The 12,239-nt window shown below is 53.2% G+C and overlaps 4 protein-coding genes across 4 annotated transcripts; all 4 read left to right on the top strand.

Moving 5' to 3' along the window:
* Positions 1-259: 259 nt before the first annotated feature.
* Positions 260-937, top strand: MAM_03879 (Ubiquitin system component Cue; the record flags this gene model as incomplete). Its single annotated transcript, XM_040822678.1, has 2 exons — positions 260-529; positions 647-937. The coding sequence occupies 2 exons, from the start codon at positions 260-262 to the stop codon at positions 935-937; spliced, it is 561 nt and encodes a 186-aa protein (XP_040679184.1).
* Positions 938-2,182: 1,245 nt separating this feature from the next.
* MAM_03878 (DnaJ domain protein) lies at positions 2,183-4,946 on the top strand (the record flags this gene model as incomplete). The annotated part of the gene is made up of 5 exons (XM_040822677.1): positions 2,183-2,270; positions 2,341-2,994; positions 3,070-3,282; positions 3,341-3,867; positions 3,975-4,946. 5 exons carry the CDS (start codon positions 2,183-2,185, stop codon positions 4,944-4,946), a joined length of 2,454 nt encoding a protein of 817 aa, XP_040679183.1.
* A 727-nt stretch (positions 4,947-5,673) lies between these two features.
* MAM_03877 (uncharacterized protein) lies at positions 5,674-6,573 on the top strand (the record flags this gene model as incomplete). The annotated part of the gene is made up of 3 exons (XM_040822676.1): positions 5,674-5,736; positions 5,918-6,187; positions 6,454-6,573. The coding sequence occupies 3 exons, from the start codon at positions 5,674-5,676 to the stop codon at positions 6,571-6,573; spliced, it is 453 nt and encodes a 150-aa protein (XP_040679182.1).
* A 1,711-nt stretch (positions 6,574-8,284) lies between these two features.
* On the top strand, positions 8,285-11,296 carry MAM_03876 (Peptidase cysteine/serine, trypsin-like protein; the record flags this gene model as incomplete). The annotated part of the gene is made up of 3 exons (XM_040822675.1): positions 8,285-8,637; positions 8,720-8,916; positions 8,997-11,296. The coding sequence occupies 3 exons, from the start codon at positions 8,285-8,287 to the stop codon at positions 11,294-11,296; spliced, it is 2,850 nt and encodes a 949-aa protein (XP_040679181.1).
* Between the last annotated feature and the right edge of the window lie 943 nt (positions 11,297-12,239).

Here is a 12,239-nt window from a genome sequence, read left to right as displayed (position 1 = left end):
CTGACCCCCTCGCCTCGCATGGTCTGTATAAACCTGACTCCTTCATTTCTGTCTACGAACCATCGGGTTCTCGACCGACAGCGCACAACGGGCAGTGGCCTGCTAGTTGCTCACTGTCGTCAACCAACCTGGCATCGCCACGACGGCTGCGGCCCAAGCCACACGCAAGACACGTTTGCCACTTGACCTGAGTTGGCAAACCAACCTGGCAATTGACACCGCTTTGTCCCTTCGCCTACGGGCCTTCACGCAACCCAATATGGCCAATGAACAGATATCGCTGCCATACTTGGCAGGAATCCTACTCTTGTCGGGGCTGATATTACGATACCTGTTCTTTTCTGGAACGCAGACGTCCCGACCGACAAGGTCACCAGAGGACGTGCGGAGATCGCGAGAAACGGCAGTAGAGCGGATACAACAGATGTTTCCCCAGGCCGAAAGGCGGAGTATCCTGTGGGATCTGCAGCGTAATGGCGGGAGTATCCAAAACACCACGGAGCGAATCTTGGCCGGGCGACTCGAAACTGTAAGCACAGCATTGTCATTCTCAGACGTATCGGACGTTGTTCTCAATGGCTCTGCCTCGATCAGGTGCTGCTGAATCTGGGAATGTGAGCTGACTGGGATATGAAATCTCACATAGCCGCCTGTTACGTTCCAACCCCTCCCTCCGCCCGGGCAAGCCACGGCCGGAGCCAGCACCGCTTCTGCGACGAGACAAGCCGACAAGCCATCACAACCAGACCTAATAACGCGATATAACCTAAAGAGTAAGATTACCGAAGCGAAATTTGAGGACGAGGCCAAACCGAGAGGATGGAGTTCCAACCGGGATGAGCGCCAGGCGTCGTTGCAGAAGCGACGAGACGAGATGATCTTGGCGGCGCGGCGGAAGATGGAAGCGAAGATTGCGGCGGAGAAAGCTAATCGATAAGGGTGAAATGTGAGGCTGAAGAGATGGCATATCCTGTACGACGAACATATTTTGTCATGAGCGACGCAATTGACTCGATCATATTGTCACTTGGCTACCAGCGTTTCAAGACCACCAGTGTGGCCAATCAAGGCGGCCGTCGGTTTTGTTTTTTCGGGCTTCACTGGCAGCTTTAATCTATAAATTCGGCTGGCAGCTGGGATTTGTACCATAGGTCATGGTTGTTGGGGATTTCGGAGGGGGTCGATGATAGCCAAAATGTGTTGCTTGCCGTCTTTCGGCATGAAGCTGCATTATGTCTCTCTCTGTTCAAGTGTGGCTACAATGGATCGTCTACTTCTTGGCTTGGTAAAAAGCGCATCGTGCATGTACGCTTGAGCGCCCGGGCAGAGGGCTTGTGTTTCAGTTCAGCATACAGCAAGAGAAGCGTGGTGAATTATTCAAGTTGCTTGCATGATTTGGATGTCTGGAGTGGCAACAGTTGACTGCAACCTAGAGAGTATGTAACTTATGGGCCAGAGGTGTTGAGACTGGCGTTACTACGGAGTATTATTGGTAACGCTACGGAGTAAATACTCGTAAATACTCAGCCACACTCACTACTCACTTTTCGCACTGCCACCTGGCACCCTGCGTCACTGTGGAGACCACATGCTTGCGCAAGTGCACCTCTGCAAAGCCAACCAACCACCAACCAAACCAGCCTGGGTGGGTTTCAGCGGAAGCCTCGTCAATTCTCTACTTCGCTACTCCGTACTGCAACTAACTTACATCCTGTGCTCTTTGTCTTCTCCTCTTGCGCTTTTCGTGACATGACACTATTTCTGCGTTTTTGTCTTTCCGACTGACGTCAACTCTTGGCAAACCTCTGTAAGCTACGCATTCAGCTTTGCCTCAGGCTGGGACGCCCTCAGAATCATCTGACCTGCAGGCTCGGTGGATGGTCAAAGCTCGCTTTGTCGTCCGTCTTCCCCGTTTTGTCATTACTGACACTGACTGCCCATAAGCTCTACTTGTTATGTTAGTTTCGCTTTGGATTTACGTCCAGGTCCTCCAAAAGCTTGTCGCTTGTGCCCGTGGGCCGTGAGGGAAGCGTTGCCTCAACCCTTTACCACCACTTCACCGAGGACGTCGGTAATCGACAAACACCCTTTGCATTGGCATGTTGATTGTGGAAAAGGCTCCTGAAATTCGTCTCGACTATTGTTGCTCACGGTCCCTTGGGGTCGCTTTACACCGTCTTCCATGGCACCCCAAAAAGACTACTACGCCGACCTTGGGATGCCGCGTGATGCGGACATTGAAACAATCAAGAAGCAGTATCGAAAGTTGGGTAAGGAGGGATCAACCCTGCAGCAAACAAATCTCGGTCTGTTTCAAAATATACTGACTCACGAATGCAGCGTTAAAATACCATCCCGATAGGAATAGCGGCAACGAAGACGAAGCTATTGCCAAGTTTCAGATCATCCAGGAGGCTCACGAGGTCCTGTCGGACCCAGCTTCAAAGGCGAATTATGACGCCACTCTGGGGAAAAGCCGATATACTGGAGCCTCAGGTGTGAGGGGGAACCCTTGGGCCGACGTAGGCCAACAGTTTCCTACGCCTCCGAGACGGACAACAGCTGCGAGAAACGCAACTTCAGGGGCACAACGATGGCAGTCAAGATTCTCGAGCGGAGTGCCACCGACGGCAAAACAAACCTTTGGATCTGACCCAAATGCGAAGAAGAATGCTGCCAAGGCATTTGAGAACATGCGCAAGAATGCACGGGCTGAACCGCGTTCGTCCGAGCCGCCTCCGCCGCCCCCACGACAACCACCACGAACAGAATCGGCGAGACAACGACAAGAAGCTTCTTTCGGATCCAGAAAGGCCGGCTACTATCCTCGATCGACTGTGCCTGGGGACGAACCGCCCGTGTCAAACGCGAATTACACCAATTCTGAACGACGAAATGTCCCGCAACCCCCGCCTCGAAAGCCGGTGCCGAACCCGATGCCCGACCCGTTGAGTCAGTTTAGGGAGAAGGCCACCTCGTCTACAATTCGTCACGGTACGCCTTGTACTTCTCGTCGAAGGGACAAGACGGATCATTTTGCTGGAGTCGCTGACGAGGGACCCGTTTCAGATGACGAGCAGCGCAGTTCCGGTATTCCAAGACGACCGAATCAAGAAAAGCCTGATGCAAGTCCTCCAGCACCGGCGGATGGAGATCAACATGTTCAAAATGCGGCCGAGGGCACGGGAACGTATACCGATACGTCCTTTAAGTCACGGACTGACGCCACATTCGACTCGAGCGGTCCAAATCAGGCTGCAAACTCATTTACGGAGAAAGACTGTAAGCATTTCTCGAATGTACAACTCGTTACACACAACCAAAGCTTACGCACCATTAGCAACGAGCAACAAGGATGAACCATTACTGTATGAAACTCCTCGTAGCCGCCATCGTCGTAACGTGTCAGTTTTTTCCACGTATTCAGCCTCTACAAAGCCTGGAATTGCTTGGACATCTCCAACAGCGGGTCTTGATAGTTCAGGAACCGTGCATGAAAACAGGTCTCCGAGTGGGAATAAAGGTGACAGTGTCGCACTTTTGTCGTTTGAGCGACAGCAGACCAATATCTTGAACAAGCTTATCAACAATAAGGAAGGATCTCCAAGGCCCCTAGAAGAGGAAAATCGCATTTTGGCGATGAAAAACTCCAAAGAGATGACGAGACATGCACAAGCAGCTAACCAAGCTCAATCACATAGCTTCAGCTTCCCCACGAACAGTGCCAATTTTGCGGAGACTCCACACACGACTGGCGGACGCGGCTTCTCAAAGAGCAGTCTGGATGACATAGACACCAGCTTTGTCAAGGACGACAACTTGAACAATTATCAGTTCAATGCCGGCACGGCCGAGGGGGACGCCAATGTGGGTTCTATGTTTTCTCCGCGCACTCAACGTGCTCGTCGCTCGGCAATGATGCGTCCAACCATTCCCAGAGTGAAGGTGCTAATGCTACTCCTACTGCTAAGCAGGTTAAGAATGGTTTTAATCCTAATGGATGGAGCGACAAGTTCAATGCTCAGACGTTTGTTCCACAACCACAACCTGGTCCATCTGCTTCGCCAACACGAGCCAGCCGCACCAACTCTAGAAAAACAAAGATCAGACCCACTGTAGGAACAGCAGCGACAGTTGAGGAGGGCAGCAGCGACGAAGAGACTTATGAATGGCGCGGAAGAAATGCGCAGACCCAAGGGCAGGCGGCTCCGGCGACTGACAGCCCGCAGGCTATGGATATCGATTCACCAACGTCCTCTGGCGCAACGGCAACTCAAACGGCACGAAACATTCCAGTCGAGCCATCCCGACCAGAATGGCGCGCCGGGAAGGTGGATGACGGCGCGGCCAACCATGAACAGCCACAACGACCGGCAAAAGTCTCTTTGGATGCAAATGCTGCGGGTTCGGAAGATAGTGAAGAGTTTAGGGCGAGTTTTGCAGACTTTAAGAACGTGCCACCCTTTTCTCAGTCGAAGGAAGGCCTTGAGTCTTTGAATGGAATGAAGGATAGTCTGCCTTTCGAGAGCAAAGCATCTGACGTTCCACCAGTCAAGGTACCAAAGTCTGTGTCCTTGGTGTTTCCTTCAGCCCCTCTGGCACCCCGTCTACCTCCTATCATTGCTATTGAGGGGATGAAACCCAACGCTGCGTCCTGGATAAAATATGTTGCCGATTTTGAAAGTTACTTGCGAGAATGGGACAGGTTTAACGGGCTGGTTGTTGATCATTTTGCCACAAGGAAGTCGCATATTGACAATACGAGAGCAAGCAAAGGGTACGGTTTTTTGGCAGCCCGGGGAGATGGCGATTTGCAGGAATATCATAGCTGGGTTCAGCAGGATAACGATGTTCGACGACAGTGGAACAATGCATGTGAGGAGCACGAGTCACGGATGCGAGAATTCATGGCGTTTAGACAGAGGATGAAGGACAGCCGCGTTTGAGCCTGGGTGTTCTTGGTCGGATTGCATTCTTTTATATTTAGCGAGAGATGGTGTAGTCGCGTTTATTCAGTTTTCGGGGCAGCGTGCTGTCCTGGACATGAATGATACCCATGGACTTTACACGGCAAATGTGTTTTCCTCGCGATCAAGTTCCAAACACGGAAGAGGTGATGGTATTACATGGAGCTTGTGTTCATGTGAACAGCAATACGCAGTTCTGACAAGAAGCAAGAAGTCGACTGGTGCATGTCGGGATATTTACCATCAAACACTACTACTGCAAACACTACTTACCTAGTTCGTTTGTTCCGTGGCAACGGCCAGGAGCTCGACAAGGTACGACGAGCCCGTCTGCCGTGGACAGTTCAATAATTGAATACCTCCTACTCCGCCAGCCACATGGATGTGCCCTGTTGTGAGGTTCGCTGGGACGACTCGCTTGCGGGCGACTCACTTTTGAATCACTTTTTGGCCACGATTACAGAGCACCTGGCATGGCAAGCTGCCATGTAAGCTGTGCACACAAGAGAATGGAGCTGCCTCTTCCTCTCTTCTCTTCTCTTCTCTTCTCTTCTCCCTCGCAGTCCATCACTCGCATCCTAAGCTTTTGTTCTTCGTTCCTTCACTCCGTGCCTCTTGTGACTACGTCAAACACAGGACTAATAACCCCCTTCGTCTTCTCCGCGACAAGTCCTGGGGTCGAATTTTCTTTTTCTTCGTCATAAAGATGGATTCTGCGAGCAGTGACAAGGCGGACGGCAAGGCGCTTCCCTGGACTGAGGAAGCCAAAGTACGTATTATTCCCCTGTTTCATTGATACGAGGCGAGGTTGTTGGGGCAAGGCGGCAAATGGAAGTGGATGGATGAGGAGAGGCGACCACCCGAGAGTTGATCCATCGTCAGGGTTCGCGCGAGGGTGTGCTCCGTGATACGTGTAGGCATGATCGTGTCCGCAACTGACAGTCATGTAGTTCCAGCTCCTGATCCGCATTGTCGCCCAGCTGCGCGAGAACGGACGGTCCATCAACTGGCAGAAGATCGACATGCCAGGTCGCACTGTAAAGTCCATGCAGAACATGTGGACCAAGATCAATAAGATGATTGCGGAGGTTGAGACCGAGGGGGGGGATGTGCCGATTCAGCGGCCTACTCGTGGGTTTTTCCCCCCCTTCTCCCCCGGCTTTCCCTTTGTCCTTGTCGTGGGTCGTGCCGTCGACCGTCTTGTCATGCTCGCCGTTCTTGTGCGTCGTTTCGTTGGGTGCTTTTGGACTGAGCACCGCCGGGCTCTTTTGCCGCCGCTTTCTTGACGAGGAGGTCCTGCTGGACTTTGCTGACTGACATGCTGGCAGCTCGCAAACGGGCGCCGAGGAAGAGCATGGCGGCCTTGGACGACGACGAGGAGCTCTCGACACCGACAAAGTCTCCTGAGAAAGTGACGCCTCAGAAACGTGCTTGTGAGTGTTGCATGTCCTGGAAACGGGCAGCTTGGGTACCCGAGACTGACTAGAGTGCCGCTGGTGAAGCCAAGGCTGGGGGCGGCGCTGCCAAAAGGCCCAAGAAGGGGACCGACGACACGGAAGAGGAACAAGGCTCGGCGTTGAAGGCGGAACCCGATGTGGAGGCATAAACGCTTGGTTATAGACGCGCCTTCTCGGACTCAACTGGCTACGGAAAATGGTTGCTTCACTTGGAAATCATCTGGATCGGCGTGGGAAAAGTCGACGCGGCGGTGTGAACCAACGGTAGAGATTGACATGTGCTCCGCGGAGCGATATTTGCTATTGGGACCAAATCGAATTCATGCTGCGCCATCGGTTTCTACAGGGCGGCATCATTGGGCCTCTGCGCCATGGTTTTGCTCAGAGGTTGGGTCCGTCACGAGGACGGGGGACTGGGAGGTGTATGCGCGGTCTGCCTGCATGTTGTTACGCTGGTGTGCGGTCGAGTTGCGAAGCAGGCTTATGCAGATGCGGAAAAAGTGCGATACGAACCCACGGTTGGGGCAGCGTGCGTGTCTGGTAGAAACTCAGTGCCGCCGTCACGGGGAGATGATGCCGTGAACACTGAAGGCATTCCGTTCCGCGTTTGGCACGACTTTGCGTAATGTAATGGCCTCTGCCCTCGAGGCTGGGTGTAACAGACGGAGAAGCGAGACACGACATCTGGCAAGGAAGCGTCTCGATTCCCCGGCGCCAGAATGCGTACGGACCACCCGGTCGGAGAGTATATTCCCTGGTGTTGAGATGGACGGACTTGTCCCGACTGCCGTGTGGCAACTCCAGCAGCTACACAGATGGGAAACGCTTGCATGGCTGTCGTTTTACCGTCGGGATCACTGGGTCGTCAATGATGTTCTGCATTAGCCTGCTCCGTGATCCGCTCTGGTTCCCGGTGTGTTGCCCTGACGAGTTAAAGGGAAGCATGATGGAATGCAGACGTTGGGGGTTGAGAGTCGCGGTCGAGAAAGTAAGTTTTGCCCTCGTTCCGAGGCTGGGAACATCGGACGAAATGGTCAGACCCGTTGCCCGTGTTCAGCCAATCCGACCAGGCACTTATCTGATCCAGGGTTGTCAACTTGTCCTGCTGCTTTGTACTCCGCAACAACTGTTTTGCAGACGTGGTAGATGTTGTCGTCAATGCTCGCTCGCGTACGTACATGGATATGGATGGTGCAGTGTCTTGCGCCTGGCCCCATTCCCGCCTCCCGTCTCCCGTCTCCCGTCCCCGGACCCTTCCCCTGGCCCCCCCATCAACGGTCCCTTGCTGGGGCCTTCAGCGCCCCGTCACCGTCCAAACAAGTGCAGGGTACCTGCCTAAGCACCCAGGTACTGGGGTGGCACACCCTGATGGAAGGCTGTGGGCTGCAACGATTATCCTGCTGATCCACACCAGTCCATTTTCTCATCCATAAACTGTTCATCTTCACATCACATGGACTGACTGACTGCCCATCCACCAGCCTTCTTCCTAGCCGGCAACTACTCAGAGCCGCTCGAACCGCCGATTCTCCCTCCGTTGCGCTACTCTGTCGTATCTCGATGCGCTGTCAGTCCCTCTGTCGACCTGGAACTTGTCACGAAAAATCACCAGCCCAGTACTACTTCCTCTTTTCCCACCAAGACCTCTCGTCAGCAAGGACGTTCCTTCGCAACGGCCGACTTTGAAGCGAATAAATCCTCGCCCGAGAACAGTCACCGTTAGATACCAGAAAGCGGTCGTTTCAAAGAAACTTATAAAAGGCCCAACCAAGAGACGACCCCTCTAGCCTTTCTCTCCCGGCTTCTTGCGACTGTGTCGTCGCAGTATTCCTGTGTCGATTTCCAATAATGTTGCCCAGCATGAACGGAACAGAACCCTCAGCAAGAGGCAAGAGAAAGGCTCAAATCTCTCCCGGCCACTCACCAGCAGTCAAGCGTGCCACCAACGGCAAGCTGTCCCCTGGTGACAATACTCCAGATGTCGTTGATATTGCACCGTACGACGGCGTGTCAGGCGAGTCAGAAATTGATGACATTGACGCCAGCACTCCCATTTACATAGACACACCTGGAAGCTTGGGCGAGTGGCAGGACACAATTCAAAAGGTCGTGCGGAACGTGGTCGCAATTCGGTTTTGCCAGACCTGTTCTTTCGATACCGATCCAGCCTTGACGAGTGAGGCCACCGGCTTCGTCGTGGATTCGGAACGAGGGTACGCTATTTCGAGCAGTTGCCAGGAATCTGCCCACACCAGGACTTTCCTCGTCTGTTGACGTACGCTAATGGGAGGATAGATACATCCTTACGAACCGACATGTCGTCGGCGCCGGACCCTTCTGGGGCCACTGCGTCTTTGACAATCACGAAGAAGTGGATTGCTATCCCGTTTACCGCGACCCTGTACACGACTTCGGCATCCTTCGATACGATCCCAAGGGGATCAAGTATATGCACGTTGATGGCTTAGACTTACGTCCAGATCAGGCTCAAGGTTTTTTCCTTCCCCCACCCTTGCTTTCTTGCAAATGGTTGAACAAGGCACTTGAACAGTGGACTGACATGCTCTTACAGTTGGCGTCGAAATCCGGGTTGTCGGTAACGATGCCGGTGAAAAGCTCAGTATTCTGTCGGGCGTAATCAGCCGCCTCGACCGGAACGCTCCCGAATACGGGGAGGGCTACAGCGACTTCAACACATGCTACTACCAGGCCAATGCTGCTGCCAGTGGTGGTAGCTCCGGTAGTCCTGTCGTCGCCAAAGATGGCTCTGCTGTTGCTCTCCAGGCTGGTGGCCGCTCCGATGGCGCATCGACTGACTATTTTCTACCGCTTGATCGACCATTGCGCGCTCTCAAGTGTATTCAACAAGGTAAACCCGTCACGCGTGGTGACATCCAGTGTCAGTTTCTGTTGAAGCCATTTGATGAGTGCCGTCGACTGGGTCTGACACCTGAGTGGGAGGCGGAGATTCGAAAGGCCTTCCCCAACGAAACGAACATGCTTGTTGCCGAGATCGCTCTGCCATCTGGGCCCTCGGACAGCAAAATAGAGGAAGGTGACGTCCTTGTCAAGGTGAACGGGGAGCTCATTACTCAGTTCATTAGGCTCGACGACATCTTGGACTCGAGCGTAGGCAAGACCATCAAGGTCCAACTGCAGCGGGGCGGTGAGGACATTGAGGTGGAAATCGAGGTTGGGGACTTGCACAGCATCACGCCCGACCGCTTTGTGTCAGTCGCTGGCGCAAGTTTTCACAACTTGTCCTATCAGCAAGCCCGCCTCTATGCAGTGGCTGTCGAGGGCGTATATGTTTGTGAATCTGCCGGGTCTTTCAGGTTTGACAATCACGACAACGGCTGGATCGTTCAGACCATCAATCACAAGAAAGTTCCCGACCTCGACACGTTTATCCAAGTCGTCGGGACAATTCCTGACAAGGCGAGAGTGGTGGTCACCTACAAGCACCTTCGCGACCTGCACACCCTCAACACGACGGTTGTATACGTGGACAGACACTGGTCCTCCAAAATGAAGCAGGCAGTTCGAAATGACAAAACAGGCCTATGGGACTTTACCGACTTGGGAGATCCGCTGCCACCAGTTCCGCCGGTTCGCCGGTCAGCATCCTTCATCGAACTGGATCACATGCCTCATCCTGGCATTGCAGAACTGATAAGAAGCTTCGTCCACGTCAACTGCACCATGCCGGTAAAGCTGGATGGATTTCCCAAGAACCGCAGGTGGGGCATGGGGCTAGTTATCGACGCCGAAAAGGGTCTCGTCTTAATTTCGAGAGCTATTGTCCCCTACGACCTCTGTGACATCACTGTCACCATTGCCGACTCCATCTTCGTGGAAGGCGAAGTTGTTTTCCTGCACCCACTTCAAAACTATGTCATCATCCAATACGACCCGGCTCTCGTCGATGCCCCTGTCAAGAGCGCTAGATTGAGCAGCGAGCACCTCAGCCAAGGTGCCAAGACTTACTTCCTGGGTCACAACAGAATCGGTCGTGTTGTGCACAGTGCTACAACCGTTACTGAAGTCACAGCTGTCACTATTCCCGCCAACTCTGGCGCCCCTCGTTACCGTGCAATCAATGTGGATGCTATCTACATCGACGGCAACCTCGGGTCTACCTGCAACAGCGGTGTTTTGGTCGCCCCTGACGGAACTGTCCAGGCACTGTGGCTTTCGTACCTTGGCGAACGATCACCCTGCAGCCAACGAGACGAGGAGTACTATCTCGGACTTGGGACGCCAACCTTGCTGCCTGTCATTTCCACAATTCAAAAGGGCGAATCGCCGAAGCTGCGGTTACTCTCGGTCGAGTTCAGAGCGATACAAATGTCACAGGCATCCGTCATGGGTGTTTCTGATGACTGGATCAAGAAGGTTACGCAGGCCAATCGATCTCACCACCAGCTCTTCATGGTCAGCAAACGAACTTTTGAAAGGGTCAACCAGCCAGTGTCTCTGTTAGAGGGCGACATCATTTTGACTTTGAACGGCAAAATTTGTACCACCATTTCTGACTTTGATGTCATGTATTCCAATGACGTGCTCGACGCCGTCATTGTCCGAGAGTGCGAAGAGCTGCCCTTGCAGTTGGCCACTGTTCCGGCAGATGACATCGAGACCGATCATGCCGTGTCATTCTGTGGCGCCATTCTGCACCGGCCCCATCAGGCTGTTCGTCAACAGATTAGCAAACTTCACAGCGAGGTGTACGTGTCCAGCAGAATCCGTGGCTCGCCAGCCTATCAGTATGGTGTTGCACCTACCAACTTCATCACACATGTCAACGGCCAGCCTACGCCGGACCTGGACTCATTCATTGCTGCGACACCCCCGCGCGCGGGAAATGCATAATCACATGCTGACTTTTGTACAGACTTCCGCCTAAAAGCTGTCACGTTTGACAACGTACCGTGGGTAATCACCATGAAAAAGAATGACCACTATTTCCCCACGATGGAGTGGATCAAGGACAGCAATGAGGCCTGCGGATGGCGTCGCGTTACGTATGAAGGCAGAGAAATTTTTCAAGGGGAGTCCGTCGACGGCGTGCTCCCCATTGTTGAAGATACAGATATGGACTGATTTGTGTGTGGTGGAAGTCTGCCATTCGGCGTGGAGTTGCTGTTGATTGTCACGGCGCCCACGAACCGTGGCTTGTAGTATTATACTGCATGGCACAAGCTGGTCGTGTTACAGGGACTTGTGCACTGGATACAGGCGTTGAAGGCTATGAAGGAACTTAATTCCTCGGAAATGATCTACAGCTGATGTTACGTGATGGATGCTGAACTTTTCTATGTCAACCCGCGTGCCTTTGCTATTCGGCATGATGTCGTCGAATCATATGCCTGGGTACCCGGGCAAGTCTTTACCGATGTGTTACATGCAGAAGATAATAGATCAGTTACAATCTCACCTTCAGACTCTGTGCAGGGCAGAAGTTGGTGTTTAAGAAAAGCGTCATTTCAGAGAAAGTGCCTCCAAGGGGACTGTGGACTAGCCCTGAGTGATTGACGTTTGCCGTACCACTTGGGGGAATGGGCACTTGGGTGCCTGGGTAAGTACCTAATGTAAGCACGCAAGCACTTTACTTTAGTAAGTACCTAGGTAGGTACTTATATGGACGTCTACGTCCTTCTTTGAACAGAGGCTGGGACGATGCGCGAAGTGGTAGTGCGACGTTGTGGTGGGGCAAGCTGCTCCTCGATATCGATACATCACCCACCCAGCTCTCACATGGCAGCTGACATGGCCTGCCGGCAAGCACAGCTGGCTGGATTTATCCCGCCCGCCC

The sequence above is a fragment of the Metarhizium album genome (assembly GCF_000804445.1).
Source record: "Metarhizium album ARSEF 1941 chromosome Unknown scaffold_8, whole genome shotgun sequence".
Taxonomy (NCBI): domain Eukaryota; kingdom Fungi; phylum Ascomycota; class Sordariomycetes; order Hypocreales; family Clavicipitaceae; genus Metarhizium; species Metarhizium album.
This window is presented reverse-complemented; position numbering and strand designations above follow the sequence as displayed.